General features: G+C 45.8%; 1 protein-coding gene across 5 annotated transcripts in view; it reads left to right on the forward strand.

Moving 5' to 3' along the window:
• shank3a (SH3 and multiple ankyrin repeat domains 3a) overlaps positions 1-16,190 on the forward strand; it is a 203,219-nt gene that overhangs the window by 69,298 nt on the left and 117,731 nt on the right. For all 5 annotated transcript variants that reach the window (XR_007394607.1, XM_049006201.1, XM_049006200.1 and 2 more), the window contains 2 exons: positions 11,724-11,927; positions 14,784-14,855. Coding sequence is in view for 4 of the 5 variants with exons in the window: in XM_049006201.1 (XP_048862158.1) it covers positions 11,724-11,927; positions 14,784-14,855 (276 nt within the window). In the remaining variant the exon portion in view is untranslated. The remainder of the gene's footprint in view (positions 1-11,723; positions 11,928-14,783; positions 14,856-16,190) is intronic.

The following is a 16,190-nucleotide window of genomic DNA, read 5'->3' on the forward strand; positions in this document are numbered from 1 at the left end:
AGGTAGCATTAACATTGCTTTGCTTTTGTGATGATCCTGTAGGTAGCAGTGATTTATGACATTACACTTAAAAACAGGTGATAGGTACAAACACTGGGCCCGCAGGGGAAATCTTGGCTTATTGTTTCTGTCCAGAAGTCCAGCTCCTAAACAGTCATGCTGATCGCTGCATGAGCCCAGCATAATGGCCAGTTCGCGATGCCTGACTGATGTTTGCACCCGTTGGCGACATCTGCAGTGTTGCAGACTGAGCGGCGTAGCGAAACGTTGTGGTTCTTTTTTTTCCCCCAAACTACGAAGCATCTGTCGCATTGACAGAGAGAACTGGACTTCGGAGATCCCTCATCAGGACGCTGGGATTACCAGCCATGGGCGCCTGCTTGAACCTGCCTGCTGTGAGCTGGGACCAGCGAGGAGACGGTATCTCAGATAGCTTTGTTCTGTCCATCTAGCTCTCTGCACATTGTGTATGGGGACCAATTTGAAATATGAACCGTTTTCAACAGCGCGATGTGAGACAAATGGTCTGTACACGCAGGAGGGAGGCTTCTGAGCTGGGGAGTGGAGCGGAGTGGGGGTATTGTCTGCCAGTTAGGACATCGCATGGGGTTAAAGGAAGAACGCGCGATATTTACATGGTAGCAGATACTCCAGGGGACGCCTGTCACGGTGTAAATGTGGTCTTTAATGATTTGTTTACTGTATCATTTTAAAAATGGCCACGACCTGAAGCGCCATGCTTATTACGCGCGCTAAAGATGAAGCCGCTAAAGACCACGATGAATTATGCAGATCGTCCGATGCCCAAGCTCCCGGTTCAAAGCGATACCCACTTTACCTGGTAGTAGTTAATCACAACTTTACGTTTTTAAACAATCCAGCCGCTGGGCCAAAAGAAGGCGAGAACCAGAGAGCTTAGCCATCCTCCCCTGGGTGGGTGTGACTGACACCGTTTCGCTGAGGATGACTTTCGCTGCTTCCAGCATGGTCCTAAATAGCATAAATGCACAAACACACATGACTGAAGCCACACCCACTCCCGTATTGCATGTAATATAAGGAAATGCCTCAACATGTGAAGACCCATCGTAACCTGATGGTTATATGTGAAAACTTTCTGCAAACATTTAGCACATTCTTTCTTAGATACTCAATTTTTGTAGTAGCACCAGTTGCATTTTTTCCCCTTATTAACGTGTGATAATTGTATAGTTAGTGAATAAAAAAAAAATCTTCACTAATTCTGGATGATGCCTCTTTTCCGGCATTAGCGACTCTCGGGTGCCGTGCCCTGCCTTGGTCTTGGTTTTGGTCTTGGTCTTGGGCTTGGCGTTTTAAGTGCAGTGCTGAGCTCCAAGGCTTAAAAACTGCTGCTGTCAGAGCGACAGGGAAGCAGAAGCGCTGCCCCCCGCCTCTGATGAATGGGCGTACTCCCCGAGTGTGAAGCACCTTTCAGAAAGAGCGCTTCACACAGGAAGATGGAAGAGCAGTGTCGGCGGAGGGAGAAGCGGACAAAATACAGCATGAAATTCGATTGCAGCGGCTGAGCTGGTCGGGCGGTAACGCTGCTGCACTGGAAGCTTCCAGCAGGGGGAGCCCCATTCGATTCAAGATTTCAAAGAGGTTCAAAACGGTCATGTGTGAACAAGTACGGGTACAAGTACAATTAAATTCTTACTTGTGTTTTTTTCTGTAGGCATCTAATATAGGGCAACTATACAATAATACAATAGGGCAACTATACAATAATACAATAGGGCAACTATACATACAATAAATACAATATGCATGCAAGATAAAATAAACAATATTTCAAATAATACAGTTTACACATAATGTACTAGTGTTGCGATAATACCGAAATTGCTAATTTTGAGATGATACAAAAAAGTACTGAAATTCGTTGCCATTTTCATTGGTCAACACGGTATATAATGTAACTCAATCCAAAAATTTTTTCTGCTGCAATTTTGCTTGCAGTGAAAATGCTTTTTTTTTACAGCCTTTTGTAAAATCATGTCTCTGTAAAAAAATCTTGCTCACAGGTAAAAATAACTGCAGACCATTGTCTTACTGCGGAAATGTCCAACTACAAAAATGTAGAAAAAAAAATCACGTCACATCTCTACTTCAACTGCGACAGGCTCATACAGATTAATGTATCATGCGGTGGCACGACTTGCATGTGTCCAGTGCTTTTCCATCTACATTTGGCACAAAGTCAAAATATTTCTAGAAGCCAGTCCGGCTGCACTCATTATTGATTAAGCGCAGTGGTGAAAGCTGTGAAGCTTCTCAAGTAGTCCTCTCAGTGACTCCCCACATGGGACAGTGCACTCAGGTCTAGGTGTGCCTACGAGTGAACCGGAAAAGCAGGCTGTAGAATCCATGCCATGAAAGGTGAGTATTGAAACCATTTTGTACACGAAAGAATGGATACTTTCAGTACTTTCAAATACTTTTGACATCATTGCAATATATCCTGCACACATCCAGCATGCAAAATGCTGGCCTAGGATTGAAATTCAGTGGTCAGTTATTCACAGCTGGTGAGGTAATCTGTGCATGTATAACTGTCATATTGCTATTAGAAAGAAACTAATAGCCCCTGGGATTAGTGGTGTGAGTCTTGATGGACCTGTAGTGTCTTCTGGTGAGGAGGGGGGGAAGAATGTGACTGTGCTGGATGAGCGGGTGGGGCAGGTACAGATGGGGTGGAAGGAGAGGAATGCATACCCACCACACAACAGGCTTTCGTGAGCCTGTAGCCCAGCAGAAGAGCTGAGCCAGATCAGGACCTTTGTAGCAGACGATGCCTGGCTATTGATTCCCAATGATTTAAAAATGCTTGTTCTGCCTAAACGTGGCTTGAAACAAAATGTCACTGGATTATAGTGCAGGATCTGAGAAGGTCACATCTCCGTGCGTCACGCGCGGGATGGAGCGGACTCTGCGTGGCGTGACGCTGCTCCGTAACTGTCGCCAGGAGTACGCGAGCACGTCTGCCTTCTGCTTCACGGTCTATGTAATGGTCAGAAGTCCATTACAAAGCAGGGCTGTGTGGCCGGGCCTTTGAGACTGCTGGTTATTTACCAGTCACCCCCACAGACTGAAAAGATTCTGACTGAAGCTACATCAGTATAATTATAGTCATTTATTACAGCCGGTAGGTGGCATTGTGGCTTCCAGGGTTATGGGTTCAGATCCCACAACCAGCTCTGTTGCCCTGTACTCCCCAGGTTTCTGTGGTCTTTTCCTGCTAGGGGAATCCAGGGCATCCTCTGCCTCGTCTCCTGCGCTTCCAGGGATAGGCTTCAGGCTCACTGGGATTCTGCACTTCATAAGCGATTATGGAAGATGGATGGATGGCTATGTATTATACAGTAAGATGTAATACAAAGTCATCTATTTAAACAAACGCTAAAGAGCTGTTGTTGCTGGCATGTACTGTCTTGCTGTAACGTATTAACCAGTGTGAAACGTTTACCGGTGTAAACTTTGTGTACCCCCTGGTATTCGGTTCACTCCCTTACACCTGTTTTTTTCTTTTGTTTCCACATCACAAGCTCCCAATTTCAGATAAAGCAGTCAACTGTTTCTCTCTCTGCGTTCTCAGAAAGCGGGATTCGGGAGAGATGAGCCGCTTTCCGGGTTATTAAGTGATATCAGGATGCAGGTTTTCGAGGGAAGCTGCTGTTCACTGTCTGCATTTGTTTCTGAGCGCGTACATTCTTTAGGTGTGGAGTTGAAAATGTGACATAGTTGAGTTGTCTGTCAGTATAAACCCTTTGATCCAAACGCGACGGCATGCCATTGGCTGGTTCCAAAAGCACAAAAGCTTGGGCACAGGCGGTTCACACAGACGTACAGATCAGCGGGCGCATTGGTTCCAACAGGCTTCTCCAGTCATAAAATGACTCACTCCTAAGCCCCGAATCTGTGGATGCGGTCTGCTTAGACCTGTGCAGTACCTCCACGGCACTGAAGAAACTCATGTAGGCATAGTCATTAAATAAAGATCACAGTCTGGTGGGTATACAAAGGGTCACCGTGCAAAGTGGGTCATGGTGGAACTCAAAGCCAAGGTTGGCTGCCTGTAATCTGACCCCCCTGGTCAATGAGTGTGACGTAGCCAGAAACTGAGTGAGCTGAGGATCTGCATCAGGTCTTCAGGCCCTCTACCACACCATAGGTGGCTAAGCTACTGCCAGGATTTTATTAATATTCATACAGGAAAATAATTCAGACCACTCTGCCTTTTAGGCCTTTGCCTTTTCTAAAAATGAGTAATGTTTTGGGGAAACATTACATGGCATTTGTGTTATGATGCTGTATTTGTAAGGTGGGTATTTCTGTATCCATCCATCCATTTCCCAAACCGCTTATCTTACTGGGTCGCGGGGGGTCTGGAGCCTATCCCGGAAGCAATGGGCACGAGGCAGTGAACAACCCAGGATGGGGGGCCAGCCCATCGCAGGGCACACTCACACACCATTCACTCACGCATGCATTCCTACAGGCAATTTAGCAACTCCAATTAGCCTCAGCATGTTTTTGGACTGTGGGGGGAAACTGGAGTACCTGGAGGAAACCCCACGATGACATGGGGAGAACATGCAAACTCCGCACACATGTGACCCAGGCAGAGACTCGTACCCGGGTCCCAGAGGTGTGAGGCAACAATGCTAACCACTGCACCACCATGCCACCCCATTGTATGACTTATCACTTAATATTTTAGTTTTTCCCATCCTTCATCCAGGCATTTTGCTCCATGTCAGCTGCCAAGCCAGTGAAAGTATATACACACATGTGCTCAGGGAACATTGTGGTATACAGAGTAGATTGTTCTGTCCATTTACTGCAGTGCGTGTGAGTTACCAGCTGTAGAATGATCCGGTGACTGAGCACTAGATGGGTTTTGAATCGTCTCGCAACGTTAAGAATGGCATCTAACAGGATGGCATTTTAATACAGCCCTGCAGTTTGGAATAGAAGTGTGACAGATTCGCATCTCTGTCTCTGAGGCTGAATGTTGTGATATCGGCCTGTTTCAGAATCTGTGTGACGCGCAGGGGGTCTGTCGTGCGGCTCTATGCCGCCCCTGACAGGCCATGTCCGTCAAGCCACCACAGCAGGAGCTAATTAGCAGAGTGCAGACGCTTAGCTCGCCAAATGTGAGAGGTAAGCAGAACAGCGTTAACCACATGGGGAAAATCAGTCAATAAAATAAATAAAAATAAAAATGACAATTAGAGCTGATATTTGCAAAAGCTGAAGCCAAACCGTAGTGCAATCCTCGCCGAAAACAATGAACAATTAAAAGGAATAGGTTTAATCGGCCTGAATGGAAAAGAAATTTTGCCTTGTTTAGAAAAAAGGTGATTTGCAATCCATGATTTTATTCTAAGGTGATAGACGTGGCTTCGTAACGTCTCAGTGATTCACATATTTGCAGACAATCTGTATTGACTTTGAATGTGAATTGTTTATATATATATAAAAATAGCTGTTTGTAAGTAAATGCACTTCCTATAGAAAATACAGTTACTTATTTTACATGTTAGCACTGACTGATGGCTTATTTAGTGGATGGGCAGCTACAGAGAGCATGAGCTGTGCACATCCATCTATCCATCCATCTATGCATCTTCTGCTCTGATATCCTGAGTGGGGTCCCAGGGTTGTGGAAACTGTGTTTGATTTATTGCTCAGGCGGCCCTTTCACAAGACACGCTGTGTCGAACACGAGGAGTCGTTGTGCCAGTGCTGTTTTCCTTTTAGAATGTAGATGTTTTGCCCCATAGCTAACAGTCATCTCTGAAACCATAGAGCTGTGCAAAGGTCAAAGGTGAAAGCGGTGTCCCCTGTATCCTTCTGCCTCAATAACGGGCTTCCCAGCCTTTATTTTGTGTGTTCTTTTTAGTCAGGAGCGGAAACTCACACCTCCCTTCAGTATAGATGAAGGATTGTCTTCCCCCATAATCACATCATGGTCCCACATCATGGTCCCACATCATGGTCCCACATCATGGTCCCACATCATGGTCCCACATCATGGTCCCATGTTCGGTGGCTTCCTATAGTCCAGATGGTTCCCAAAACTTTTATCAACATGCCTCCAAATAAAATCCATGTATCCAGGTTTTGAGGGTTTTGAGGGTGTTCATCTCAGTCCGACTGCAATATCACCCAAACCATTGCTTGACATGAGGTCAGACGAAGGGTGAATGATCGACTTGTCATGCTTTCCTGACCAGTATATGAATCTGCATTAGAGCAGCCTATTTTGTCAAAGCAGACAGTAAAGTGGGAAGTCTGGATAACTGCTGCTCCTGGCCGGCTCTTCCTGTTACGTAACATCTCCAGCGACTCCTGTCTTTATCTGTTAAGGCTTTGGCTGTGAATCATTCAGCTTTTCATGTCCGGCTGGGTGCCCATCTGCATCCAGAGATTGGAGGCAGTGTTTATTGTTTTGGGGGCAGAGACCAACATTTGACAGAGTGGTGTTTTATATATACAGTCACTGGCCACTTTATTAGGCACATCTTGCTAGTACCAGGTAGGACACCCTTTTGCCTACAGAACTGCCTTAATTATTCATGGCATGGATTCAACAAGGTGCTCGAAACATTCCTCAATGATTTTTGTCATTACAGCATTACGCATTCAATATAGGTTCTCTGTTGGATTGAGATTTGGTTACTGTGGAGGCCATTTGGGTACAGAGAACTCAGAACTCGTTGTGTTCAAGAAACCGGTTTGAGATGATATGAGCTTTGAGACATGGTACGTTATTGTTAGTGATGGGCTCCTCATTTTTTCAGTTCTGATCCGATTCCGATACACGACTGATACCAATACAGTTTCCAACACGAGAGCTCTTTTTACTTTCATATTTTAATAGAATAAATATGTATTTATACTTTATATATTATTATTTTGAAACTAGTGAATACAGATGAAAAAATGTATGGTATTATTTTTTTATTAGGCCACTAGAATCATACATACCATACTGTTCCACCTCGTTTGTGCATCTATTAAGCATTTTTGAGGCCTTTTGAGTTCAGTCTGAATATCTTGCAAGCGTGGATATGCAAGTGGCAAATGTCCCACAATTCTTCTCCCACTGCCAGCAGCATCCCTTGCACTTCCTTGCGATAGCAGCCCCTTGTGTATCACGAGTTGTAGCGAGTGCGCAAAACAGCTCAAGCTGGCGACTCCCAAACCATCCAGTGCTTTTTTTTTCCCTATTGCTCGCGTTGTCTCACACAGTTGCATGTGTTTTGTTTAGTGGGACTTTCCACTAAACTCCCACCTCTCAAAGCCTGTTTTTACAAAGATTGCAAGTTGCTGCTACTAGTTGCTGTTAAAAGCTTAAAATACTTGCAGATAGTCACCCTCTTATCTGATGTTCTTACGCTCCGCCTGCTGCAAAGGGTATGTGCATGATGTCACTGCAGGCGGAAGTCACTGCGCTCACATCCACTGAGTAGCAAAAGAAGTGGCACCAGCAGTGCTCAGATTGAATGCCGCAAAAAACATATCTAAAATGGAAAAGAGCTGTCGTGCAGTTGACTGTACAAATGGATTTAAAATGCAACCTTTTTAGAGACTAAATATGCAAGTATCGCATGTGAATCGATCACATGTGGCCAATACCCAATCCGTCAAATAGGTCTGGATCAGCACTGATGCCGATCCGAATATTGGATCCTTGCATCTCTAGTTATGGATCCACGCTTTCATTTTTGTGTACGCCAAATTCTGACCCTACCATCTAAATGTCATCTGACCAGACAAAATGTTTCCAATCCTCCATTGTCCAGTTTCGGTGAGCCCGTGCCCACTGTAGCCTCAGTTTCCTGCTATTAGCTGATGGAGTGGCACCCGGTGTGGTCTCCTGCTGCTGTAGCCCATCTGCTTCAAGGTTCAACGTGTTCAGAGAGGCTCTTCTACATACCTTGGTTGTAACGAGGGATTATTTGCATTACTGTTGCCTTTCTGTCAGCTTGAACCAGTCTGGCCATTCTTCTCTGACCTCTGACATCAACAAGCCATTTTCGCCCAGAGAACCGCTGCTCACTGGATGTTTTTTTCTTCTTCAGCCCATTCAAAATAAAGCCTAGAGATGCGTGAGAATCCCAATAGATCAGCAGTTTCCGTAATACTCATAACAGTCTTATTGGAATCAACTGCCATGCTATATTCAAAGTCATTTTAAATGACCTTTCTTCCCCATTCTGGTATTTCATGCAAACATCAGCTGAAGCTCGACACCTGTATCTGCTTAATTTTTTTATATTGTGCAGCTGACATGTGATTGCCAGATTAGAGATTTGCTTCAATGAACAATTGAATAGGTGTACCTAATAAAGTGGCCAGTGAGTGTATATTAGTTTTCAGCTGACCCTTTATATATAGATTGTTTCCCAGAAACAGCTGGAAATGAAAGGTCGCAGGCACGCGTGCCATTATGCAGAAGTAGTATTAAAAATGTTTTGGAGGGCATCTGTTGAAATGCAAATTAGGAAATTATATGAAGCAATTCTGACGCAGACAACGGGTACTGGGGGAATACGAGTCATGCGATATTATCTTCAGGGATTACACTGTGTTACAGGGAAAAGATCTGATGCCAGGGCAATAATTAATTTATCTGCATATAAGATGAACAAGATGCAAGCATGAGAACACATACATAGACACACACGAGCACTTGTGCAGGGTGGAAAATGAGTTCATAAACACACACGGAACTGGTGTGAAGCAATGAGGTTAACCTAAGCTGCCGACAGGGGGGTTCATTGCATTGACAGGCATAAATATTGCTAGGTAGGTCAATAAGTCAACACATCTTCTTCCAGGGGTAGTAGGAGGGGGGCGGGGTGGGAGTGGGTTTATCCGCAGGTCCCCAGAAAGGCCCCTAATAACCATGCTTCACAGAGGTGTGGCCTGGTATTATGGATCATGTCTGATAAAGGTCCAGCGTGCAGATGGGTCCTGTAGGCCCACCTGTGTCATAGGGACCCATCCCCCAGCTAGGTGGCCTTTCATATGTGCAGATGCAGGTATATCCTCATTCCCCTGCGTCTAGCATCCGACTGTCCCACGTTCAACACGCAGCTGGGTGCCTTTGCAAAAACCAGCTCAACATCTAAGTTCTTATGAGACCCTGATCTGCACTGCCCAAAGTCTACCAAAGGGGGCACCAAAGACGCGGAAATGCAGAAGATAATGCCGTGGTGGTATCAACATCACAGTGATTTTGCAGTTTGAATTCTACGGAACCCCTTAAGTGTCATGGTAGAAAAAAACATTTTCTCATAGTAATTCATGCTCTCAAGCTACTAGTTCGTGCTTTTGAGTTAGTAATTCGTGCACTTGAGTCAGTAATTCATACTCTTGAGTTACTAACTGGTGATTAATTTGAGGGATCGAATTACTAACTCGAGTGCTTGAATTAATAACTCAAGATCAGGAATTACTAACTGGAGAATATGAATTACTAACTCATGTGCAGGAATTACTAACTCAAGTGCATGAATTACTAACTCGAGAGCTCAAATTACTACGAGATAATATTTTTCTGTACCATGACACCTAAGGGGCTCCGTAGAATTCCTCATCTGCCTGTGCATGATTAGGAAAACACAACCAAATAACCTGTTCTAATAATCACTGAACTGGTGTGTATTCCCGTCGGTAAACTGGGCACGCTCGTAATTCATTTTACACATTATGTCTACTTTATCGTCTTACAACTTTATATATCATGTGACTCTTTTGGTCTAATAATGATCGAGAGATTGTGGCTGCGGTAAAAGCTAGGCTAGTTTCATTAGCTCAAGATGGATAATACCCTGAGACTGCAGAGCATTCACGAATGTTCAAGTGAGTGGTGTGGGAACATTCTGGTTATCCAGTGGAGTGTAGTATTTTATTTTTAAATTTATCTGAATCTGCTATACATGGTTTTGCTGGATAACTAAGGAAAAAAACTGAGACAAATTCCTTGCATGTGGAACTCGGCCAATAAAACTGACTGATTATTTTGTTTATGTATGGATTTTATGTGAAGTTAATTTAACATGTTTTTGTTAGAGATTAATAAAATCCAAATTTTTTTTCCAGCATTTTCTCTTATTGCCACCCCCCTCCAAAAAACAAGTAAATAAAGTCAAGTTATGAACCGACCCGTGAGTCAAAAATCAAGATATGACCTGAACCATGGCTCACAAATTGTGGTCTGGACTGAATCGTTATAAGCCTAATGAGTGTCTTAGCTAAAGGAAAAGCTGTCTTGCATGAACAAAGAAGCTATTAGGAATCTCTATCTTAGGAATCACACTATTCCACAGGACAGGACTCCTGGAATTACTGTTCTAACTTCTGAAAAGACAGCAATGGTAAAATACAGGCGTGCCAGCTTAATCGCTTTTCGTGCGGCTTTCTCTCTGAAGCCTAGCAGAGAGCAGAACACCCATCTCTGGAGTATCTTGAAGAAGCCCCACTTTATTTCCACTGCATTCATCACAATTCTCTTTGAAACAAGATTACTGTCCATTGCCATCTCAATCCCTGACCTCCACCGGCATCTGTGGTCAAATTGTTTGTCATATGACTCCTTGGTATGTCTACATTAATTTTTGAGTCTCTTCTGTCTTCTTCTTCGTCCATGCTGTTCGTCCTTTTGATAGCAATTTGAGAAGAAATTATTCACACAACAAAGCTACTTAAATGGGTAAAAATTGGCATTTCTTCTAAGGAATGAATATTGCTTGTGTCAGCAGCAGAATTTTCCCATGAGGCAGTGATGTTTTGATTGTGTTTTTTCAATTAGTTTTATTTATTGTTTTTGTTGGGGGTGATGAATCTTTGCTCTAATTCGAAAAGTGTTACGATGTAATGATTGAAAATTTATTTCAGTGGCCTCACAAATTGAAGGACTTATTGCAATAAGCAGAAGACGATTTGCAGGTGTCTGTATTCAGGAAGCTTCTGGGAGACTCAGGACACGAATCCTGCCGTTTAGGGGAATAGCGGCAGGTTGACGTGTGTCGAATGATCGAGTGCCTTCACTCTGTCCATGACGAGCCTTTTTTCTGCCTGCTGACGCCATACTTTGGTTACAAATTAACTGGAAAGCAGGCGAGCATAATTACAAGGAAGTGTTGACATCCTGCTGTGAGGCAGCATGTGTGTGTGTGTGTGTGTGTGTGTGTGTGTGTGTGTGTGTGTGTGTGTGTGCGCGCGTAAATGGCCCTCATTCACTCCTGTCCATTTCCTGTCTGTTTGGAAGCCACAGGATAGATGTGTATTCATTCCCACCAATGAAATCCCCCTTTGTGAAGAAAGTTAAGACCCGTAAACCTTTGCTGTCTGTCCCACATGGGCTGCTTATGGTTACCTGCCCTCCATGCATAGAGGTTCTTCACCAACTGCCTGGTGATGGCTGGATCATGCAGAATCTCCAGAGGTCCTGAAGCCGGATGCTTCAGCAGAGGGATGCAGATTCCAAACTGGAATTTTCCGTTTAGGTCTATGTGAACCTGCACCTCTTGTAAATTATAGCCAATAACGGGATTTGTCTGCCCAGCAACTGACTTAAGTAATGAATGTCTTATTCCTGGTGCATTCTGGTCCTACTGGTCGGGTTATTAAAGCTGTCCATCCCGTGATGCTGACAGTCCGTCTTAGTCCTCCTCTGTCTCCCGCAGAAATGCATGAAGTTCAACATGGAGGCGCCCATCTGGTCCTCCAAGCAGCGTATCCTGTGTACTCTGAATCAGAGCCTGAAGGACGTGCTGAACTACGGCCTGTTCCAGCCGGCCTACAACAGCAAGGCCGGCAAGTTCCTGGATGAGGAGCGGCTGCTGAAGGAGTACCCTCTGCCAGCCATCGCCCCCGTGCCCTACCTGGAGGTAAGAGGCAAAGCGTCGCTGCCCCCTGTGGAAGGGAGGACCACAAAGCCAAAAGGCAATTGCAGATTCATTCCCATGCATAATGATCACATAACCCCCCTGACTCTGCATGAGAGACACAGGTACAGGGTCAGTCAGTATCCCTGGAGTATTTAAGGTTAAGGGCGATATGATTCTTTGGCTGGCTACGGGATTCAAACCTACAAGACAGGATCTCTGTCATACTCAGCTACACACCTGCACGGGGTCCCTCTCATGTTTGGGATGTAGGGGACCAGCGGTGATATGATTATTCAGCCAGCCACTGGATTCAAACCCATGACCTTCCGGACATAGGTGCAGATCCTTGACTTACAGAGTTACATACTACCTCGCTGAGATTGTCTCATTCTCTGATACAGTGCAGTTCTTACATAGATAATAATTCATACAGATAATTTGACTTGGATCTAAACTGTAGAATATCATTTTGTTACAGCACTTTAGATCAGTATCACATTTATTTTAGGGTGTTTACAGACTGTCTGGCCATTTGAAGATGTTTGTTTTGTAATGCACTAAATGTTTTACTTTCTTATCCTGCCGTTTATTATGTGAAGTGCCGAATAAAATTTTTGTGCCGATAATTCGAGGTGTCGGATGTCCTTTCACGTCCCCGACCAGTCCAAAGAGGTTATTGTTGTTAAGCAGGATTTGCTGTCAGCCTCAGCTCCAGAACTTTGGAGCTGGCAGGAACAGAAGCAGCTTTTTTTTGTGAAAAATGCTGGAGCCACATGCTGCCTGCAGCCCGACTCGCCGAGGTGTCACAGGAGTCACTAATAATGGCAGTTAGCAGCAGTAGCAGGGTTTGCTACCTGCGACGGATCCATCACGCTGATTCTGGGCAATGGGCAGCAGTTTTCCCCGAACATCAGTCAGGGAGCCACTTACTGGATCAGGTTCCCCATTCGAGGGCCGTCCTTCTCGGTTTCCGCCGTGGAGTGCGCGAGTGATGGGGCAGGTGGGGGAGCCCCTTCTGGCCACGTCTGCCTGCCTGGACGCATTAGGCCTTCAGCGGCTGCTGCCTTCTCGCTGCTTGCTCCCACCTGGTGTTCTGATGATCTCCATCAAGCATGTTAAACTGGCGTGACACCAAATGAACGCTGGCTTTGAATATCACAGCGTTTTCATTTATCTATCTAGCCATCTTTTAACCACTTGTCCTGGTCGGGATTGAGGGGGGCATTTACCCAATTGGGGTATTCCAGTTCACTCCAGTACTCTGAATTAACAATAGTGTGTGATTGTGTGTGTGTGTGTCCTGCCATGTTGCCTATGTTTCCTGTGCTCCAGGTCCCCCTGTATCCCCGCACTGGACAGTGGTTTGGAGATGGCTGAATGGATGGATGGTTATTACCATGTTCCTTTATTGCCAGATGAGTAGTCCTGGTGTTCTTTAATGGGTAGCAGTAAGCTCTGTTATTAGCTATAAAGCAAACAGCCTGTTTCATGTTGCTGTGCAGGGAAGGGATGCTCGTGGTCTCTTGAGGCTCTGATGTTTTAGGATGCAGTGGTTAGAAAACTCTGTTTCCCATAGACTGGCTTTGATTCACCACGTGGCCAAAAGTACATGGACAGTGACAAACATCCCCAGGCATTAGTTGTCCTCCAGCAGGCTTTACTGCCGGCACTATGCAGCCGGGCAGGTAGAGTTCTCCTGGCAGCCGGGAAGCCTGGATCTGTCCCTCAGACTGCCAGACGGCGAGACGTGATTCATCGCTCCAAAAAGCCCGCTTGGACGTTGGCTCCCTGCGCGATGCTTGCCTTTGTGTGCATCGTGATCTTAGGCTCGTGTGCGTTCGCTTGGCGGTGGAGACTCTCTTCAGGAAGCTCCTGAAGAAGAAGAGCTCTCGCCCTGGTCTTCCAGATGTAGCATAGAACTTGCTAGTGAGTGTTGAGACTGTGGATGCATGATTTTCCCGCGCTGCGCCCTTTAGTGATCACCAGTCCCGCTCTGTGAGCTGGTGCCGCTATACAGCTGAGCTCTTGGCTCTCCCAGACGACAATAACAGCACTCACAGTCGACCAGGGCTCCTCTAGCAGAGCACAAATTTGACTGGCTGACTTGTGGTAAAGCTGGCATCCAACGATGGCGCCGCGCTGAAAGTCACTGAGCTCTTCGGTATGAGCCGTCCCACTGCCAGAAATTTAGACATGAAAAGTGCAATGGCTATGCGCTTGATTTTATGCATGTGTTAGCAATGGATGTGGATGCACAAATTTGCTGTGGCTGTCCACAGACTTTTGGCCACGTAGCGTATTTATGAGGCACGTCATCATGACAGTCCCATCTGCCTCATTCCTTGGCTTTTCCGTACAGGAGCACTGATATGTAATCGCAGTGAAGCGCTCGCTCCGCCATCACAGCTCCGCAGTCCATCTTGCTTATCAAGAGCACGTGTGGCGGATGGGTTGTTGATTAATGTCACTCCTTGCAAACCTCACACCTGGTCCACCTGCTGTGATTTGTTGCGGCTGCCATGCAGGCGATCTGTGTAGTTGACCACTTTTAAAATTTTTCCATACACAACACAGTATAAGGACAGGGCAGGGGGGTTAAATCACCTGACTAGGGCCATCGTCCAGTGTTACTGTTACCTGTTACTTCCTCCCATCCCGAAACCCTATAGTTCTGGTTGTCATTTTCCCCAGTGAAGGTCTTACGACGCACTGCAGTGAGGCATAGTCTGGAAAAACATTCCGGTGGCCATGAACTTGCTTCCCTTTTGTCTGCAATGTGCCCATCAACAGTAATTGGTTGCTATCATTTTGTGCGTGCGGCTGACCAGAGCTGCCGCTCTGTTTGTCCCTCCTCAGTTCCGGTACAAGCGGCGTGTGTACACCCAGAGCCACCTGGATGATAAGCAACTGGCCAAGCTTCACACCAAGGTAAGGGAGCAGGGAGCTCCATCACGGCCGTCTCCTCTCTGGCGGCCTGTTCATGAGGACCTTCGAGCGACGGTATGTTATGAAAGGAGTCGGGTGGAGCCTCGCTTTGTCATGGAAATTGAATTCTAACAGCTTAAATAGTCTTCTTGAGGTTGTGGCAGCTCATTGTGTGAAGGATTTTTAAGACTCACCAAGCTGGTTGTGTGTGTGATGTGTCCGTGGCATGTGTGTGGTGTGCGTTCACGTTCTGTGCAGCCCGCTTCCCCACACTAGGAAGGTGGCTACTTTGGAGAGCGTATCTTTCGGGATTTCCAGTGGCATCCCGGCAGTGCTGTGGTGGGGAAGGGGGTTACAAGTTGGTGGCCATGTCTGCTGTCTGAGAGCCTGTGCTGCAGTGTGTTCAGAAAAACTGCAGTCTCTCTAGCTCGCAACAAAGGGACTTGGCAGCATGAAGATGCACAAATTGGCCTGCAGGGGGCAGCAGCACATCCTTCGAGGGGTCACCAGGTTGTTCAGTCTGTGTTCTTAGAATGACTCTCACCTTTATTTCCTAGCATCTATTATAAGACATTTATGGGCATATGACGGGAAGAGTGATGGCCAGTATTAGAATTGGTGCTATAGGAATTTTATTACCATATTATTGGTTTATGATCAGCCATGCTCATCTCTGTTAGCAGGGCCCTGCTTTTTCAGTGATATTGCTAACTAAATGAATGTATAAGCTGGTTTTAGGATTACGTTACTTTATTTAGGCTGCTTGTGAGTATGGAATTCGTATAAATTTGTGTTGGAAAATCCATGTTTGAGTGTTAGGAAGGTTCCAGAGACTCTTCAGTCATGTTGAATCATCCAGCTGCTTCAGTGGAGCAGGTAGAAATTTGAAATCCTTGATGCTTTTTTTGGATAAAATGTGCTAAGCAGATTGATATTCCTTCTGGGTTCTCCTCCCAGAGCTTTGTCCTGTACCTCTCTGCATTCGCCTGCGCGTCCTGTAATCTCTGCCGGCTTCACATCAGTCGCTCTCTCGTTCCGCCTTCATCTCCCGAGCTCCTGAGTTCGGCACTGAGCCGCCTCTTGCGTCGTGTTTGTCGAGATAAACGGGGGAAACCTGGAACGCCGCCACCGGCGCCAGGTACCTGCGTCCCTCAGGGAGGAGAGAGCTGAGCTGAAAAGCCTCTTTAGCTCCTCCTCCTGGCAGTAGGGATGTGGCTTCGGAGCGCCAGTGTTTCGACTCGCTGAGGGAGGTTCTCGTGAAGAAGTGACTGTCAGTGCGAGCCATTATGAATAATTACCGTATTCTCAAGTGAATCGTATTCCTGGGATTAAAGGAGG

Source organism: Brienomyrus brachyistius, chromosome 1 (assembly GCF_023856365.1).
Source record: "Brienomyrus brachyistius isolate T26 chromosome 1, BBRACH_0.4, whole genome shotgun sequence".
Classification (NCBI taxonomy): domain Eukaryota; kingdom Metazoa; phylum Chordata; class Actinopteri; order Osteoglossiformes; family Mormyridae; genus Brienomyrus; species Brienomyrus brachyistius.